At 36.4% G+C, this 21,875-nt stretch overlaps 1 protein-coding gene across 1 annotated transcript in view; it reads left to right on the forward strand.

Moving 5' to 3' along the window:
* The window catches only part of LOC150087900 (uncharacterized), a 216,144-nt gene that overhangs the window by 64,651 nt on the left and 129,618 nt on the right, over positions 1-21,875 (forward strand). The window contains exon 5 of the mRNA XM_090369957.1: positions 19,637-19,819. Within this exon, the coding sequence (XP_090226083.1) occupies positions 19,637-19,819 (183 nt within the window). The remainder of the gene's footprint in view (positions 1-19,636; positions 19,820-21,875) is intronic.

The following is a 21,875-nucleotide window of genomic DNA, read 5'->3' on the forward strand; positions in this document are numbered from 1 at the left end:
TCTCAAAATAGACAATGCCATTTTAAGGGCTATACCATCTCAATGTAAATTTAATATGTAATTTTAAAACAAATACTGTACAAAATATAAAAAAAAAAAAAAAAATTTTTTAAACTTAATTATTCACAGGTATAATTTTTCCTGGTGCTATTATATAATAATGTGAATTAATATTTGACTTGTTCTTTGTGTGATATAATGATGATGCCACACTAACTAGAATCACTAACCTTTAACTTAAATTCATTTCTAAAACCACAATCTTTAGAGTTGAAAAATATAGAATACTATGGAAAATTGTATTGTACCTCATTGGGCTAAAACATATTTCATTAACTAACTGCATATAGTTTGTTTTTGTAAAGCTTCATATAGCATTGTATACTGATTTTACTGAATAATGTATTATACATTATAAAAACCACATTTGACTATGTTTGTCCATTATATTGCTTTTAGTTTTGTATCTACAAAGACCTACTAGTAACAAGTACTGTAACATTGTGGATAAATGAATCATTGTTTGTTAAAAGGGACCAGTCATTTTTCAGGCCATTTTTGATTTTATTTAGTTTTCATTAAATATGTAGTAGTTCTATCAGTTGGTGTTAAAAGGGCATCAAAGCTATTTTCTATGAAAAATCAAGCATTAAAATCCTTGATTTTTGCTAAAAGGGCATGAGCCAGTCACTGATTCCCTTTTGAAGTTTGTAGGTATTCAAGATAGACAGTGCATCTGTGGCAGCCATCTTGTTCTCCCCAACCCATTGGTTTTACTTATACATTAAATTAAATTTAGTTGTTAGTTCAATGCTTTCTAGTCATCAGCTGATATTCAGTATGATTGAAGGTGAGTCTAGTAGTATTAGTGCAACAGACATTCCAAAGAGAAAAAAAGAGACATTCTGATCTGATGAATATAAGAGAAATAAAATTAAGCAGGCTAAAATCAAAGGAGAGGCATGTATTAATTACACAGTAACTCATGTTGTTTGCTATTTTTTACACGAATATTTGAAAAAGGTGTCATCAGAATTTACTGAACTTTGCCTTTTTTCAGACAGCTGTTCAGGCAAAAACTGAAAACACTTCATGGTATATACTTGCACTTAAAGAAACAAGTCGTTTTGAGGAGATTCAACATTTTGGAAAAATAAAAGATATTAAGGAAACATGGCCAATTATACAGCCTATATTAAATTTGAGGATATTGTGGATTTTAAAAATTAGTGTAAGAAACATTATATGAAGACAGTTTCAGAAGAAACAAAGCATAAGAAAAGAAAAAGATAAAATTAAGATTTTTAATAAGTTTGTTTCATTCTATATACCTCACTGATTTAAAAAAAAAAAAAAGGATGGGGGAGGTACATCACAGCTTTGAGTTTCATCAGTGGACTCACAACCCATACATTCTTCATGAAAAATGGAAGAGTAGTAGCTTTACCAAACAAAGTGTCCATAAAAGAGGCAAAAATTAAAGACTTGATTAAAATGATTGGTTATATACCTGAAGTGCATGAAAACTTATCAAGAGTTGTTCATTTGGCCATCTACTCCAGGGAGAGATGATGAATAAATATCTTTTTTATTATTTCACATTTTGTATTTTTGTATTCAAAGATTTATTTTCAAATAAATTTTATATGTTAAATGTATACAACTTGTTTCACTCTTTACCTATCAGAAAGTAATGAAAAATAATGTATTTTATACATATTATAAATAAAAAAAAAAAAAAATAAATAAATCCTAGTGTCAAAACCTGCTATTTGTTAAAAGGATCAGTCCACAACTTTCAAAATTCAGTTGAAAATTAAGTAATTAGTAATGATCAGTTTTTTAGTGGTAAATGATAAATATGAAAAGAGAAAAGAGCTACACTATCAGAACTTTTGAATAAGAATTTGTATTATTTAAAAATATATATATATTTTTTAATTTCCAAAAAAAACATCAATCTCTTGACTGATGCCTTTTAACAAATAGTGATTCTAATGAGGTTTATGCAATGCAGTCCATTTTTTATTTTTAATTCCTATTTTTGACAAAACTAAAGAACAAAATGATATAAACAAGAAAGCTGATAACTGGGAACTTTTTTGATAATACAATGTAATTGTTAGTTTATATATATATACACACACACACACACACACACACACACACACACACACACACACAAACTAACATTGGACCCTTGTGTAATGGGGGTGGGAAAGGTCTTAGATAACCTAACTGATGTTGCTGAAGAACTGAATAGGTATTTCACATCAGACTTTACTGACAAAAGACCCTTCATGCCGAGGAGAGGCTATGTGAGTGAGGTTGAGCTATATGAAATTAGTGATCTTGAAATTACAGATGATTGTTTATTAGAAAAACTTTTGAGACTAAAGGCAAGTAAGGCCCCTGTAGTTGGTGGCATTTACTCAATAATTTTAGGGAGGCAGCAAGAGTGTGTTGAACCATTGTGATTAATTATGAGGGCATTTTGAACTCAGGAGAGATTCCTTTGGATTGGAGAAGTGCCAGTGTGTCACCAGTACAATAAAGGTGGTTCCAATAGTAAAGTCAGTAATTATATTTAGAGGTAATGAATAAGAGTGCAATCCACAGGCATTTAGATAGAAATGGCATGTTGAAAGATGCAACATGGTTTTGTTAAGAGAAAATTGTTTAACTAACCTTGTAAACTTCCTTGACACAGTTACTCAGTGAACAATTTTGATAGTTTATTTGGATTTTAGAAGGCATTCGTGACTTAGTTCCTCTTGCAAATTACTGTATAAGCTGGAAAATGTTGGGATTACTGGAAATATTCTTAAGATGGATTGCAGGGTAGACGGCAGAGGGTTGTGATTAATGGATGTTCTTCAGATTGGTGAAATGTTAGAATTGGAGTCCCCAAGGATCAGTTCTTGGTCCACTGCTGTTTATTACTTTCTGAAATGACATTTATGAAGGGATAAAGAGCATGAAGTCAAAATTTGCAGATAACGTAAAGATTGGGAGAGTCATTAATGATTTTTCTTTTTTTTGCTAGTGCAGAAAAAGGCTATGGCTTCCTTGCACTATCATGGCTGATACTAAAACTATATATACATACATACAGGATGTTTCATAATATGTGGGCTGTACTTTTAGCATTGCCTCACAACCTGAAAACCGTAAAAAAAGTGGATATATAAACATCTTCAATCCTGAACGGTTACAGAGCTGTGGCTGTTTTGAATTTTAAAAAGTGAATATAGAGTTTTCATTGGTAATTTAAAAATAATAAGAATAAGTGGATACTTACCTAGTGTGATATGCTTATTCATACTAAGTACATGTTTCGTTATTCTTTGTTTTTACCCTTAAGGGTAAAAACAATAAAGGTAACAATAAGGGTAAAAACAATAAAGGGCTAGTTAAAGATCTATTTGAAATAGATCTTTAACTTTAAAAAAGGGCTAAAGTTTAAACTCTAGTCCTTTTTAAATTCAAACAGCAATAGATCTTTAACTGTTCAGAGTAGGGCACATGCTTATATGAACTTTTTTTCGCTTCAGACGTTTAATGCTTCAGACATATTAATACGTTGCTTGATTATGAGAATAACTTCATACCTAATCACTGATTTTTGAATATTCTATTGCAGTTTACGTAAGGTTATATTAAATTTGATTTTTTCTACCTCTGGTGTTGGACTGGAAGGGCAGAATTAGCTGTAGGTAGAGACCAAATACCAGACTACTTTAATAGTGGTCTATTATTATTTATTTAATAAATGTTTGGAAAATGTTTTATTTGTTGAATTATAACTTGTCAAGAAATTTAATTTTATTAACAAGTTTATTTATTGTAAACAAATTTTTTGATGAATAATTGTATTGCATTGTATACACACCCTGATATTGTTGAAGGAACTTTTCTCTGCTGGTTACATGCTGTTGTCTAGGCTTACAGCATTTGCTGATATTCTGCCATTTTATTCTTCCCTAAAGATAACTGAGAAATGTCAACTGACTGAAATTACATTGCAAATTTTTGTACTCAAGTCACATGCATTATACCCTACAAAGAAAGAGGATGAATAATCTGCCTGTTACTGCTGTTTTTGAAAAAATTGCTCTGAATTGGAGCCACCACCATCATAACTCAAATATAAAATATATGAAAGATATGATTATGGATCCAGTTCAGTGTACATATTTCTAGCAACATACATTCTCAAATATTTTTTGCAATATCATGGCAGTCTTTGATTCTTTTTAAATAGCTCTTCTCCTAAAGCTGCTAGAGTTCTCAAAAGTTATTTTTTTATTTAGTCAGATAGGACCTTCCATTTCTGTGTTGATGGTTGCTCATTAGTACATATAAAAAAACACTGCCATTCCTCAAGCTGACTGTTATGTTTTAATTTCTAGTGCCTTTCAAGGCAACTAGAAATTAAAACTTGTACCTTTCTTCAAATGTGAAGAACATTTATGGCATATGCTGATAACACAATTTTTCTTATTCTTCTCCCAACAAATTTTCATATCAACAACTAATTAATGTTTTCTCCCTCAGGCCTCTACTTGCCTTATTTGAACTTGGTAATTATTTGTGCCAGTGCAACGTGAACTAAATCCGATTTTTCATGTTAATTTGTTATTGATGCTGAAGTTGCCACTGCATTGCTGCTATAGTGTAAACAGACATGTTAGTGCAGAAAGAGCACAGTCCATTTTTTTTAGATGAAAGAAATAAAGTCTACAATGTAAGTTAAACCTTGTTCAAAATTCCTTGATCAAATTTTGATTAAGGTTTGGCACGATTCCACCAAGCAGACATTTGTTCTACATTTGGCATAAGGTTTATGTAACTATGTATTTGATCAGCATAGAATGTGTTGGAGAGGGTTTCATAAGAATCTAAAACCATACACATTGTATACATTATAATAACAAAGCTTAGATATTCTGTGCAGACATGTTTACTAAAGTGGTCAGCATGGAGAAATGCGGAAAGAGATGCGGATGATATTATTATTTAGACCATTTGAGCACGGGGCCTTGTTCTCTCTATCCGCATCTTTTCCGCATTTCTATCAACAAGCCCACTGCCATCTTAATGTCTAGTTAGCCACATTATCATCACTTCAAGAGCTGTAAAATTTGAAAAAATAAAAAATTGTAAAAATCACTATTACAAAAAAAAAAAAAAAAACCCATACAAGTTTTGCATAGGACTCAAGAGCCCTGCAAGTAAATTTTGAATAGGGCCCCACAAATTTTGGGGGCTTAGTGTTGTGCTGCAAGTTGCAGAAAGATGTATCGCCCATTCTTCACAGAACAGTCACGTGTATTGAGGAATGCTGGAAAACTACTTGATCCTACAAATGATCTTGACTGATCTTGGCATCAGTGTGTGCACCCCCCCCCCCAAATCTCACTTTCTTAAAGATGTTTGAGGTTGTTTGGATCTCCACTTTTCAGGTTGATGGGTAGGGTGTGTAGCTCTAATTCTGTGAATGGCTTCTCACTGGGCTTCTTTTTTTATGAAGTTGTGATAGGGACGAGATGTATAAGCCCTTGCAGACTCATTTGATATGAATGACTTGATGAGAAGGATCACTGTAGCAATTTACACAGTTATGCAAGCCATATTAAAGCACATCTAGTAAGAGGTTGATTACCAATAGAATGTGTGCTGCCATTTTGCTGGAAGTGACATTAAAATGTTGCAACAGTTTACTTCCAGTACAACTTTGAGTTTATACCAATTTTCTCTTAGAGCTACACTGCATCACATCACAGGATTGATGCAAACTTGATTGAAATATTCAGTTACTTGAAAAAGATTTCACCTATATGAAAGCTTTTAATTAATCATATATCATATGAACGAACAGGTGGGAGCAGTATAGCCATAACACCTCTTGCACCATTAAACTTCAATCTCAGCAATAAGGCCCTGAGTGCAAGTGATTATTGATCCATCATTATAAAAGCAATAAATCAGTGATCTTATATTTTGTATATATTCTTTTGTTCTTTTTAAAGTTCTAAGCATTTATAATTAACATACCGTATTTCCCCATGTATAAGACGCACCCTTTTTCGAAAAATTTGGGATCTAAAAACTGGGTGCGTTTTAATACAGTGGTTGTAGATTTTTTTACTTGCATTTCCCACTTTTTCGTGCTTGTTGTCTTTGCGCTCATTGTTTCGCACTTGTTACTGGTATATTAGGTTACGTTTTGCCACGTTCTGCCCAGAAATGGCTCAAAAAAGATTTTCGTACAGTGCTGAATTCAAGTTAAAAGTGATCCAGTTTGCAAAAGTGAATGGAAATTGTGCTGCTGAACGTAAGTTTGATCCTCCTCCAACTGAGAAAACAATCCGAGACTGGCTACGGGAAGAAGAAACCCTACTGAAAACGCCACAGCAGAAGAAGGCCATGAGAGGCAAGTCAGCAAAATGGCCTGATTTAGAGTTGTTGTTATTGGGTTTTTAGGAGCATTAGCAACTAAGGCCATATTGCTCTGGGGATATGCGGTATTCATTCCCTGACCTTTCCACATCCTCCATATTTGGTGGCTCACGGGCTCAAACCCCGGTCTAATCAAGAATCGTGTGCTACGCACTGCTGCTCCTGCCCACCTGGCTACGGAGGCACCTGATTTAGAGATGGAATTGAAGATATGGATTGAAGAGCAAAGGGCAATTGGAATTCCTGTGTCCACAAAGATGGTTCAGCATGAGGCAAGAAGAATTGCTGATGAAAAAGAAGTTACTGATTTCAAAGGAGGACACAATTGGTGCTTCAGGTTCATGAAACGGAATGGACTAAGCATGCGTACACGCACCAGACTTGCCCAGAAAGATGCCTGAAAGCTATGAGTAGAAGGTCCTTGAATTTCATCATTTTGTCATTCAATGTCGGAAGGCACATCAGTTTGAGTTGGGACAGATTGCAAATATGGACGAAGTTCCCCTTCAATTTGATGTCCCAAGTAACAGAACTGTTGATGAGAAGGGGGGGTGAAAACTGTAACTGTGAAGACAAGTGGACAAGAAAACAGCCATTATACAGTTGTTCTAGCTTGTTGTGCCGATGGAACCAAGCTGCCTCCTATGCTGATTTTCAAATGCAAAACAATGCCAAAAGAAGACATTCCTTGAGGAGTGATTGTCCACGTTCATGACAAGGGTTGGATGGATCAGGATGGGATGAAGATCTGATTTGAGTAGGTTTGGAGCAGGAGACCAGGTGGGCTCTTATGCAAACCTGCACTATTGGTGCTTGATCAGTTCAGGGCAAACATAACAAAAAACACAAAAGATTGCTGCAGAGCAAAAAACAAAACTTGCCGTCATACCTGGAGGCTTGACATCCCAGCTCCAACCACTTGATGTCAGCATTAACAAACCCTTCAAAGCTGCCATGAGAGACGAACGGAACCAATGGATGAAGTCTTCTGAGGACAATTTGACACCAGCAGGAAAAGTGAAGAAACCAACTATAGGAGAAGTTTGAGAATATATGAAGACAGTGATTCGTCATTAGACACAGATGAGGACAAGCTAATGAATGGGAGTTTTGACAGTGATGAGGAATTGTATGAATTTTATGATGAATAAAACTTCAGTTCAATAACTTTGTAATACGTTTTTTTTTTTCAAATTTCGGGCCCCAAAATTAAAGTGCGTCTTATACATGGGAGCATCTTATACATGGGGAAATGCGGTACTTCTAATACATTCTAACTATACATAGTGTTGAGGGTCAAGCAGCACTGGTGGTTTCCCACAACTCTGCTATCAGTTCTCTCTTATTGAAATACAGTTCTGAGAAAGTGTGAGTGATGTGTTGTTAATGTCGTGTAATGTAGTTCTGTTTTTCTGTCCTCTTTGCTTAGGGGCATGGGGAGTTGAGCCAGGGAGTCAGAAATCATTACTCTGGCTAGGCTGAACCTGGGGTTGCTTGAGCTTCTCAGGGAGGACCCACACACTCAAATATAAAATAAAAAATGTTAGCTACGTTAGATCACCCAATTGATGTAGCATAGCCAAGTGCATTTGGGCACATTCTGGTCCATCCGCCTTACAATGGTGGTTGCCACATATGTAAAAGATAAGCTTTTGTGTGTTGCACACAATAGTGGTCAACCTTTGATGAAAAAGAAAGGTGGGAAAAAAATTTACCATTCATTATTGTGTCTGGTACCAGTGTTATGTTTGAGGATTGAATAGGTTCTGATGCCAAGTATGGGGGTAACCCAGTCCAGCAGGCCCTCAGAACTGAGAGAATGTCAGACTAGGGTACTTCGGGGGTTGAGATTGGGTGTAGGAGGAGGGTGCCTGTGTTGGGGTAAATTAAAGGTCTTGCTAATTGGGTGATGAAATGCTTTTAGTTACTAAAACTAAATGTAGCTTCTAACTACATAATAAAGAATGTTACTTACTGATTTAAAGGAAGGAAAGCACCTTCTTTTATTTCTTTTTGTTTATTAGCATACTAATGTCTCCAGCTTCTTGGTCTAGGTGGCACTGCTCATGCCTCTGTTTGATGGGGCTGGAAACCCAAAAGGAAAAAATAATCCTTTTAGGGCAAAAAGGAGCAGCAATGATTTGACAAACCAGTTTTCACCTGGATCTGTGGATGATTTACTTTGAATCAAACTGAATGTCATCGGAAACAAGATAATTCTAATCCATCTGCTGCCAACAGATAAAAGAAAGATATGGACCAAACCATCTCTCCACTCTTCCTGATTTTCCACTCTTTAACAGAACAACCTGTTAGTAAATATTCTCCCCTTGTCATACAAAGGTTTTAAGAACATGTCGCTGGTCCACCAGGTGCCTCTCTAGCCAGGTGGGAAGGAGCAGCAGCAGCACACGCTTCTTGATTAGACTGGGGTTCGAGCCCGTCACCACCAAATACGGAGGATGCAGAAAGGTCAGGGAATGACCACCGCATATCCCGGAGCAATATGGCCTTTAGTTGCTAATGCTCCTAAAAACCAAACAACAAACAAACAAACAAGCTGGTCCATCTAACTTGTTTCACTGTTTGAAATCAGGTGACCTACTTATAGAAATGACAAATCACTGACATTCAGAGCTACTTCTAAAAACCACAGCCTTTGTTGGGATTCTCATTAAATTCACTCCATGTGCCACTTTAAATACATTAAAAGGGGTCATTGTGGAATGGGGCCTCCTAAATAGCTCTGAAAAAGAAATTGTACTAGATTTACAAAACCAAAATGTCATACAAGTCAAAAGAATATTTATTAAAAAGGATGGAAAACTGATACCAACCTACACTCAGGGCCTATCATAGGCCTAGGAAAACTAGGCATGCACCCAGGGCCTGTACTTTGGGGAGGCTCATAAATGGCAATAGACACAGCCAAAATTGGTGATATCCAGTAGTGTAATGATTAACGTGAGTGCTCGTGTTCCTTATAAAATTCGCAAATAAAATATACTTTCAAATTGTTCCGACTGTCGGGACCCACTGGCTGGGAACCTCTGTTTTACATAGCTGGTGTATATTTTTGTTTTTGTCATTTTCTGTAGTGAATTTTTATATTTTATTTGTGATTTTGTTTTGTAGAGTATTAGTTGTTTCAAATCATCGGAAATAACTGGAATAAACATCTTATTTTTGCAATGTAACTGAGTCTCTTAAGTAACTAATATTCTCCTAATTAGTCACCTTTCTGTGTTTGATATTCTGCAAGTTCATTTTTGTTTTGCGAAATATATTCATCTTCATCAAATTAACAAGTATTCAACTGTATGGTATTGAACAAATAGCCACCTCATCTTAGAGCAGAATAGTATAATATCAGTAATTTAAAAAGCAGTTTCAAAAAAGAATTATTGACAAGATGACTTTTTGAATGCAGCATTGGCACCATGACTTCACAAAACGGCACCAAAATCTATCCATTTATCTTGATTATTATTAATCCAAAAACATTAAATGCCATTTCATAACAAACATTTTACAGGGGCCCCAAAAATACTTTTGGGGCCCCTGTAAAAATATGCTGACATGCTGACAATATGAGTCAGCATTAACATGCTGACTCTACTGATATCAGTGAAAGCAGAACATCTGCTTTAACTAGGTAAAGCGATACATCCCCAGTCCGATAAGATGTTTCAAGCTGATCGTTAGCATTAGTAGAAGCACATAATGCAAGAAAGCAAGCTTATACAGCATCAGTCAAAAAAAACAAAAAAAAAAAAAAACCATTCCCATTTCATTGATCCATTCATTCCAAATGTTTGTCTAGTTCTGCCTTGAATTTATTTAAGCTATCAACTTCCACAACAGCAGATGGAAGTTTGTTCCAGCAATCAACTACCTGCTGGCTAAAGACAAACTTCCACACATTCATTCTACAACTGTCTTTCCTCAGTTTGAATCTATGCCCCCCCCCAGATTTGTAATCTGAGCAAGAGGAAGAATTCCATCAGAATTGAGCCTCCTCAATCCATTCAAAGCCTTATACACCTCAGTCAGATTACCTCGCAGGTGCCTAGTCTTCAGAAGCTGCAATTTGCAGTATTTAAGCCTTTCTTCATAAGAGCACCACTTGTTCCCTTCACCAGTCTTGTTTCCCTTCTCTTTACTCATTCTAGCAAGTCTACATCCTTTGTTATTTTCTTTCACACATTTATCATGCAATGATAAGATCTAGATTAAATTATGGTCCCTTTCTACCTACTCCTCAGCTAGTAAAAGCATCTTAATTGGTTAGATCCTATTAATCATAGCACTTTACTTGTGTTCAGAGCATTTCATACTCACCTGTGTACAGTTTATACACAGAGATTCCATGAACTCCCACTTAGTCTTTGTAGACAAGTTCTGCCAAACTGCACAGCAAAAATTCAGAACCTTCCCAGACATAGCATTGGTATACTTGCATGTATACCAATGCTAGAAGTATAGTAAATAAATTTGATGAATTTGAAGTGTTGGTCAAGACATCAAAGGCGGATATTGTTGGGATATCAGAGACATGGTGTCACACAGATATAAGGAATGCCGAACTGGAATTTGGGGAGTACAATGTGTACAGAAAGGATAGACAGGATAGGAAGGGAGGAGGTATTATGCTGTTAATAAAGAAAAACATAAAATCAAAAGAAGTGCATCCAGTTGATATAGATGAACAGTGCACTGTTGAGTCAGTTTGGTGTGACATAAGCACTGCGAAAGCAAAAATAAGAGTAGGAGTGTGTTATAGGCCTAATGACTTGAATGAGTACAATGAACAATTGTACAGAGAAATAGAGTGGGCTAGTAAATCAGAATGTCTTATAATGGGGGATTTTAACTTCCCAGATATTGACTGGAACTTGTGGGTTGGGCACTCACACACTAGTCAGACTTTTGTGGATTTATTGGATGATTGTTTTCTGCAGCAGCATGTTCGAGAGGCAACCAGAGAAAGTAATACTCTTGATCTGGTTATCAGCAGTGATCATTCATGTATTAGGAATTTGCAGATAATAGAACCACTAGGTGGCAGTGATCACAGTGTATTGACATGGGATTTACTTAAAGATTTAACTACTATCAGGGGTAAAGGAAAGGGTTTTTGCTTCCGTAAAGGCGAGTACAGTGGTCTCCGACAGTTTTTAAATTCTGTACAGTGGGATCAACTGACGATGTTACCAACAGTAAATTCTAAGTGGGAAGCATTCAAGGAATTAATCGTGGAAGCTTACTAAAAGGTTCATACCTATTAAGAAATATTGTTCAAGGTTTAGGCCTAAATGGTTGTCAAATGAACTAATGAGACTCGTAACAGAGAAGAAAAATGCATGGGATGCATATAAATTATCAAGCGACTCAGAAGCATATGGCAGATATAAGTTAATCTGTAATCAGGTCACAAAGGAGGTTCGGCAGGCGAAGGCAGATTATGAGAAATCCTTGGCAAAAGATGCTAATAAAAACAGCAAGGATTTCTTTACTTATATAAACTCTAAAAGGAAGGGGATGAATCTGATCGGTCCACTTGACATTGATGGTTCGACTGTTGATGATCCTGCTCAGATAGCAAACAAACTGAATGAGTATTTTGCATCTACATTCACACGTGAGGAATTATTATTAAGGTTTGAAAATGGCAGAAGGTTATCAAATTGTAGCAAGATACTTAATGATTTTGTAATAACCGAGAGCAAAGCGGAAGAGAAATTGTTGAAGTTAAATGTAAGAAAAGCACCTGGGATGGATGGGATCTATCCAGTTATATTAAAGGAGATGGCAAAGCAACTAAGCAAACCCTTAGCCATAATTATGAGAGCATCCTTGGACTCAGGGGAGGTTCCCACGGACTGGAGATGTGCAAATGTATCCCCAATTCACAAAGGGGGATCGAAGGGTGACACGAGTAATTACAGACCAGTTAGTTTAACTTCTGTTCCGGGTAAAATAATGGAGTCGCTGGTTAAGAATGCATTGCAGGATCATCTAGACAAGACTGCAGCAATAATTCAGACACAGCATGGATTTGTTAAGGGAAAGTCTTGTCTGACAAATTTGATAGGATATTATGATGTGGTTACAAAGGAACTGGATGCGAAAAATAATTTTGATATCGTATATTTGGATTTCAGGAAAGCTTTTGACACTGTTGCGCATGGAAGACTATTGTAGAAATTGGAGCAGAATGGTATTAAGGGTAAGTTGTTACAATGGATAAAAGGATGGCTAAGTGCTAGAAGACAGAGGGTGATAATCAATGGGTGCTGCTCTTCTTGGACTAATATTATTAGTGGAGTCCCACAGGGTTCGGTGTTAGGTCCACTGTTGTTTTGTATATTTATCAATGATATTGATGAAGGTATATCAGGCTTAATGTCGAAGTTTGCAGATGATACAAAGATTGGCAGGGTTGTTAATGACAGTGTGCTACTGCAACAGGATCTAGATAATTTCGGCAGATGGGCTAAGAAGTGGCAACTGAGGTTTAACCTTGACAAATGCAAAGTACTACATATGGGTAGAAGTAACCCCAGAGAAACGTACCAACTGTGTGGTACTACACTTAAGGTGGTAGAAAATGAAAAAGACCTGGGAGTAATTGTGCAGGCAGATATGAAGTTTTCTGAGCAATGCAGACAGGCTGCCAGGGCAGGTCATCGGGTTTTGTCAATGATATATAGGAATTTTGCTAGCAGGGAAAAGGAGGTGATTATCCCTCTGTATAAGGCAATGGTCAGGCCACGGCTTGAGTACTGCGTACAGGTCTGGAGGCCTCATTTTAGGAAGGATGTAGATTTACTTGAGCGTGTACAGAGAAGGGCAACAAGATTGGTGAGGGGAATGAAGGGATCCTCTTATCAAGAGAGGCTTAAGTTCTGCAAATTGCAGTGGCTGGAGACTAGGCACCTGCGCGGTGATCTGATTGAGTTATATAAGGCCTTGAATGGGTTGAGCACGCTGAATTCTGATGGGATCCTTCCACTTGTTCAGATTACGAATCTAAGGGGGCATAAATTCAAATTAAGAAAAGACAGATGTAGAATAGATGTGCGGAAATTTTCCTTTAGCCAGTGGGTGGTTAATTGCTGGAACAAACTTCCATCTGTCGTTGTGGAAGTTGATAGGTTGAATAAATTTAAGGAGGAACTAGACAGGCATTTGGAGGGAATGGTGTGTTTTTTTTTTTTTTTTTTTTTTGGCTGATGCTGCATAAGCTCATACATTTGCTTTCTTGCATCACATGCTACTACTACTACTACATCCAACTTGGTAATATCTGTATAATCTGAAATGGGGGAACCTTATATAACACGCTTAGCATATAAAAACCTGTGGATGTCTGACTGAAAGGATTAATTTTGCAGTGGAATATTAAGTGTGGATAAAATCTACCAAGATAACCCCACATCTCTTCTGCCCTGGAAAATCAATTCAGTCGACTGTGACATGGACCTCACACAATGGAAACAAAACACCATCCGAAACCAACATGTGAAACAGCTACATTCTGCTTATGTAATGCAATTCTCTACTATTCTCAGCTCTGTATGCTGATGGCCTCCAAAATAGATTCACACATAGGCAGTTTTCCTGCCAAACAGCATTGTTTGCCATGAGTCTTGCACTAGATCACTTTGACAAAACTTCCCTTGCAAAAAGTATTATTTTTACAGACATTGTTAAGTGCAATGTATGGCTTACAGCTAGATCATTCTACCCATCCATATCTAGGAAGAATTCTTTCTTGCTATCTCACTTTAAAATAAAACAATTAGATTCATTTTCTTCTATGATCATGCAATGAATGTGCTGATCAAGCTGAAAAACAACCATCAAATGTAATCTCTATCCTGCTGAAGTTTCATACAACAACTTTATCTGTTTCATTCAAAACACCTCTGAAAATATGGGCACAGACCTGGCAATCTCAAACAAGGAACAATTATACTAGATCAAACAACAGCTGAAATGCCGGAAATGAAGTTTTCAATCAAACAGACACAAAGAGGTTGCCCTTACCTGGCATCATATTGGATGCACATATTTAATGCTCTCTTACTTCCTAATAAAAGACTATCCTCTACAATACTCTGTGTCATTCCCAACTCGTAGAAAATCACATAATCATAGTGTCCATATAACTCACTAATAGCTTTCAATTCACATGCATGCAAACCATTAACTGTTCATCTTGTTATGAGAGACCAGTCAGATGTATATGAACTCATTAGCATTAGTTGAGCCATATGATGCAAGAAAGCAAGCTTATACAGCATCAGCCAAAAAAAAAAAAAATGTTTAAATGTTTGTCTAGTTCAGCCTTAAGTTTATTTAACCTCTCAACTTCCACAACAGCAACAACAGATGGAAGTCTGTTCCAGCAATCAACTACCTGCTGGATACAGGCAAACTTCTGCACATTTATTCTACAACTGTCTTTCCTCAATTTGAATCTGTGCCCCCCCCCCCCCCAGGTTCTTAGGCTGAGCAAACGGATCCTGTCAGCATTGAGCCTGCTCAAACCATTCAAGGCCTCAAACACCTCAATCAGATCACCTCACAGGTGCCTAGTCTCCAGATGTTGCAACTTGCAGAACTTAAGCCTTTCTTTGTAAGTGCACCCATTGTTCCTCTCACCAGTCTTGTTGTCCTTCTCTGTTCTTGTTTTAGCAACTCTATATTCTTCCTAAAATGAGGCCTCCAGACCTGTACACAGTACTCAAGGTGTGGCCTGAGCATTGCCTTATACAAAGGGATAATCACCTCCTCGTCTCTACTAGCAAAATTCCTATATATCATTGACAAAACTCCATGACCTGCTCTGGCAGCCTGCCTGCACTGCTCAGAGAACTTTATATCTGACTGCACAATTATTCCCAGGTCTTTTTCATTCCCCACTGCCCTGAGTGTAGTACCACATAGTTGGTACTACACTCAGGATTTCCCTTGGGTTACTGCTACCCATATGCAGTACTTTGCATTTATCAATGTTAAACTTCAGTTGCCACTTCTCAGCCCATCTCCCTAACTTTTCTAGATCCTGTTGTAGTAGCATACTGTCTTTACAATCATTTACAACTCTGCCAGCCCTTATATCATCTACAAACTTCAACATTAAGCCTGCTATACCTTCATCGATATCATTGATAAACACACAAAACAACAATGGGCCCAGCACCAAACCCTGGAGGACTCCACTAATAACATTAGTTCACACAGAGCAGTGTTCATTTATTACCACTCTGGGATCTCCCACTCAGCATCCATTGCAGCAACTTGCCCTATGCCATACTGCTCCGCACACGCTTCTAGATCAGACTGGGGTTCGAGCCCGTGACCACCAAATACGGAGGATGCGGAAAGGTCAGGAAATGACCACCACATATCCCCGGAGCAATATGGCCTTAGTTGCTAAAGCTCCTAAAAAAAAAACCAAAACCATACTGCTCCACTCTTCCATGTGCAACAGTATCAAAAGCTTTCCTGAAATCCAAGTACAGCTGCAAAATAGTCATTAAATTTATCAGCTACTTGAGTAGGATCATCAATAGTCGAACCATCTATGTTAAGTGGACTAATCTGATTCATTCCCTTCCTTCTAGAGTTTACATAAGTAAAGAACTCTTTGCATCCTTTGCCAAAGATTTCTTGTAATCTGCCTTTGCCTGCCTAACCTCCTTTGTGACTTGGATTACAGACATATTTTATATGTGCCATAGGCTTCTGTGTCGCCTGATAATTTATATGCATCCCATGCATTTTTATTCTCTTCCACAAGCCTCATTAATTCATGGTTGGAGAGGTTGTATGGTTGGATTCTTGTCTCCCCCAAATTGATGTGGGAGACAAGTATCTAGACAGTTTTATGTCTCTAGAATATCCATCCAATTTTTCAGTGACTTAGTGTTATCTAGTAAAATTGAGTCACTGAAATAAAGCTCCTGAAAAACATTTAGTTGAAACAAATTTAAAGATTTTGCACCCCTCACATTGGGAACAACGTTGGTACTAGCATTTGAAATAGCATTATCCACTAGATTGATCCTGGAATAGTGACCCAGGTTATATGGATGATGAACTTGTGACTTGCACATGAATTGCCTGTGGCTATTCCTGCAATGAAACATTTGAAATGGATCTTGTAGCCACCATTACTAAGGTAAGAATTAAACTTACAAAATATTAAATTAAATTAAAAGTATTACAATAATTAAATAGATGCTAAAATTTATCTATAATTATACCTCGTAGAGGCAGAGAACAGGGTTCAGCAGAACCTTGAAATGTTGCCAACTTTATTAGGCTTAGATTGATGTGGTAACATCTAGGGCCAGATTAAGGATGAAATAGGCCCACTGCTATATTTAAATTTGAGACCCCTTAATATATATATATATATATATATACACACACACACACAGTGGGCCTCAACTTCCGATGACATCAGCATCCAATATTCTCAGGAACCGATTTACCCTCTATACGATCTTTTATTTTAAGGGCCGATGATATTTGCAGGAACCAATGGTTTTCCAATATAGCTGGAACGATGCATTGGTGGAAATTTTCAGATGAGTGGGGTGTGCAACATCATTTGTACGATTATTCCCAACTGATTAGCATCTTTTCTATTGTTCAACACAACATTCCCGCATGTTACTTCGAACAGTGTTTTTATCTTGTGTTTGATGCGCTTGTCCAGTGTGTAAGCAGAGCGTATTTTGTTAATTATACGAAACCATCCTCTTCTGGAAGCAAATGCCCAGGAGAATGTGCATCATTAAGGATGAGGCTAGTTTACCTGGACATAAGCCTGTGGAAGATACTCCCCCCCCCCCATTGGGTGCCAATGCTTCTGAAGATTTTAAGCTGAAGCCTTTGCTGGTGTATCACTCTAACATTCCCACAGTATTTATACAGCAAAACCTCAACAAAGGCATGCTGGGAGTGTTTTGGTGCAGTAATAAGAAGGCCTAGATTACAAAATATGTCTTCAATGAATGGGTGCTTGAAGTTTTCTGTCCTTCAGTGAAGAGTTATCTTGAGAAAGAAAATATTTGCAAGTTGCTTTGCAGCGACCTCTGTTGAAATTGCTCTCAAAGATTTTTGGAGGTCGAAGTTCAACATCCTGGACTGTGTGAGGCTAATCATAAGTTCTTGGAATGATGCATCCACTAGATGCTTAAATTCAGCCTGGAAAAACATCTGGCCTTTAATCATCCATTACTTTGACTGATTTGAAGATGCTTCGACAGATGATATTGTCACTCTTGGTAAATCAGTGGGACTAGAGGTTGACGAAGAGGACGTTGAGGAGGACCTTATTGACACTCATGGGCATGAGCTAATGATAGAGGAGCTACAAGAGTTGGAGAAAATTACGAAGAGTGACACTGGAGAAGAAGAGGACCCAAAAAGTGTCAGCTGAAGAGTTGGACTGTCATTTCTTGTTGGGAGCATTTAAGAGGAGTGGTAAAAAAACAGCCCAACATTGAATACACTGAACTCATGATATGCAAAATGGAAGACGAAGCCATTTCTTACTTCAGGAAGTTACAAAAAAAGTCTTCAAAAACTGTCCACTTTGGACAGTTTTTTTGCCAGTAGTGACAAAAGACTGAAAAGGTACCTGACGTTTGACCTAATCCCACCACCACCGCACATCATTCTACATCACTACATCCCCATTGATTTCATCAGCCCTTCATTTCAAGATGATGATCACAAGAGATGTGATGTGGCGCCTCCGTAGCCAGGTGGGAAGGAGCAGCAGTGCGTAGCACACACTTCTTGATTAGACCGGGGTTCCAGCCCGTCACCACCAAATACGGAGGACTCGGAAAGGTCAGGAAATGACCACCGCATATTCCCGGAGCAATATGGCCTTAGTTGCTAATGCTCCTAAAAACCAAATAACAACAACAACAACAAGAGATGTTTTATAACTATTTATTAAATAATCTTTATAAAACACTCATTTTTGATGTAAAAATCAAGTATAAATCAAGTAATGTAAGAAATGATGCCTATTTTATGTGCTGTTGGGTTCCCTGCAAGAGTTTAGAACAAATTATAGCTAATCAATGTATTATTGGTTTCAACTTACAATATTTTCAACATACAGTGGGTTTTGTGGAACAAATTACCATTGGATGTTGGGGCACCAGTGTGTGTGTGTGTGTGTGTGTGTGTACATATAAATACAAATACTATATAGGTTTTTATATTTATATTGTGAATAATAATTCCTTGATAAAAATGTAAATTAAGAGGTCAAAAATGTTTTTTTTGTTTTTTCACTTGAAAAATAAAATAATAATAAAAACAATTTTAATAGAAACTTTTTTAACTTTTTTATTGTACAACAAAAAGGTATAAGAATAAAATTTAAACACTTAACAATTTAAGTTTAAGAATGCTTTTATATTACATGTTGGTTTATTATTATTAGAAATTTTTATCACTAATTTAGAAAATATTTACACTAAAAATGAGGTCCTTCTTTACGTGAGGCCCCAGCTATGGCCAGTTTGGCTGTAGCATTAATGCAGCTCTGGATTAACACCTCAATAACTACTTAAAATGTACTCGTGGTGTAATAGTGTATTTATTTTGTTTAAAATCAAATAATCTACAGTTATTGTAACATAACTACTGTAGCTGTTTTCTTACTATATTTACTCCGAAATGATCGGTTCTAAGGCCCAGCATATCTGAGCAATCAGTGCAGGGAGACAGTAGTACACACATTGACAGTGTTTCAGACTCATGTGACTGCTAAGTGTAGTAAGGTTCTTCTGTTCTCTGGCTTATAAACTGCTCTGATCCTGTGTGGCATCCTGGAGTATAAACTGAATATTTATATAAGTGAAATATGTACCATATATAGAAAATATTTACCTGATCTAGGTTTATGACTGCATTTGATATTTTTAATTTTCCCGAGATCTAGAGATATCATCATTCTTATATCACATAATATAACACACACACACACACACACACACACACACACACACACACACACGTGTGTGTGTGTGTGTGTGTAACTCAGTTATGTGTATTTTGGATAGGTTCTGTGACGTTACATGATTTTTTTATTATTATCTTTATGGAATTCAACTGGTTTTTAATTATTTAGATCAGTGAAGTGGTCAAGAGTAAAGAGTTATTAGCTTCACCAACAGTGCAAGTAGAACTTTTGCAGAATAGCAGTGAAGAACGGGAAGCTACAAATGGCAGACATTTGTGTGATATGGTATTGGACTGGATGAAACGAGTTACAGATGATCATAGCTTTAGTCTAATAGAGCTCACAGAAAAGGTATTTAATGTGTATGTTTATAGAAATAGTTTTAAATATAATTCCCAGTTCTTTTTGGTTTGAACTCATTTTCTTTTCCATTTTTGAGAGGGATTAGTTTGGAAATGTTTGTCAGTTATATTGTCTACGCTAATTTTATTGATTAGCACAATATCATTTGATTTGCTTGGTTTAGGATAGACAACAGTCTAACCAACTTTCACAAAGTGGAATCAAATGAAAATCCATTTTGATTCCACTTTTATTACTTTAGTTAGTTATATTTAGTTAGTTTATCAGTTCTTACTAGTAAAAACAAGAAGCTCCTAACGCATTCAACAGAACTAGTTTTTACTACTACGAACTAGAAACCACTATGCCTGCTATTGAAAACCAGAATCCAAGTGTAACTCCTGGTATTTACTGACATTTTTAGTAAAAACTAGTTCCTTCGAAATTTCAGTTAGCAGAAACCACAAGAACACTGCAAATTTAATAGAGGGGAAGGTTAAACTTTAAAACAAGACTTACCCATGGATCTTTGCAACAGCAAATGATGGCCAGATTTAGCTTCACCCACTGCTTCACACTGATTGTCTGCTAATCACCACGATTTTGCATTCAAGTGAATTCCGTTCTGCAAGCAAGTAGAGCTGGCAGGAATTTAATAGACTTTTGTGTTAGTATAGTAAGAAAAAAAAAAGTTAGGTAAGTTTACATCACCAAATTCAGAATGGAATCTAGCAAAAAATGGTGTCCGTAATGTTTAGTATGCACCATTTTTTGCTTGAATCCATCCCAGATTTGGTGGCTTAACTAACCTGATCTTTTTTCCACTAGGAGGAATGAAAGTTTGTTAAGAAAACTCCTACTACAAATGAAGTTGAGGTTTCTCGGCCAGTCTACTGTCAATATAATTTTCAGTTGCTTCATGATTAGCAGAACCTTTTTCACCACAAACTTTTGGATATTTTATACCATGATGATGCTTCTTAAATTTCTACAGCCAACCTGAATATTTACACTCTTCTTCAATGTTCATTTCTTCATGGTATATTCTAGCTTGTTTCATGACCAACAAACCAGTTAGTGGCATATGTTCACTTCATTGTTGTTGAATCCACTCTTTCAGCATGTGGTCACTATCTTCATTTTTTGCCATATGCAATGTTTTCATATTTTTTGTTAGTTAATGGTCATCGCTGTCAGTGTAAAACTTCAACTTGTCTTTCTGTTTCTTTAATTCATATGCAGCAGTAGTTCCCACAGCATATTCTTCAGTGTGCTGCACAGACACACCACAACAAGCTTCTACAGTAACTCCACTTTCTGCATTATTGATAATGAGAAATACTTTTTTTTCATTGTCTTCTTGCTCTTATCTATATGGGTATCTGTAGTTCTTGATGTTTTCATGTTGAAATTGAACTCAAAATCACAAAAAAAAAAAAAAGTGAGCAGCAGACATGCGTGACTAGTAGTGGCACTGAGACAACTGACTATGCTATGCTGACATCAGCTTGTCCAATATATTATGCATGCGATAGCATGGCAGTATATGCATATGGACAGGAAACATAAGCATATTCAGATTTTATTCATTTGTGATCTCTGTAAGTGTTAACATGGAATATTTCTTCATTATGTATATTAGTGTTATTCAAGAATTTGAAAATTCCTTTATATTAAAAATAATCATCATTATTATTATTATTGTCTAACGTTGAAAATGTAAAAGTTTTATAATGAATAAGAATATTTTTAACACAAATTTTTAAATTTTAGAAGAGTCACAAATGGACTCTAAAATTGGTTTTTAATAAATATTTGGAAATTTCACCAATTAATTATCATAATCTGGTTATGTAGACAATGTAAAATGCAACTATATGTATAGCATTTTCTGAGTTATTATATTACTGTGTCGCACCTATAGTAGAATATAAGTACAGTGAACCTCTGCTTTACGATTGGTTCAGTGTACGATAAAATAACTTTACAATGGACTCTCCATAATAAAATACCGTTCATTATATGATGTGTATTAAGCATTGGCCATTGTGATCACGTTTGCAAA

This window comes from Mastigoproctus giganteus, chromosome 3, assembly GCF_048544385.1.
Source record: "Mastigoproctus giganteus isolate SK-2022 chromosome 3, ASM4854438v1, whole genome shotgun sequence".
In the NCBI taxonomy this organism is placed as follows: Eukaryota; Metazoa; Arthropoda; class Arachnida; order Uropygi; family Thelyphonidae; genus Mastigoproctus; species Mastigoproctus giganteus.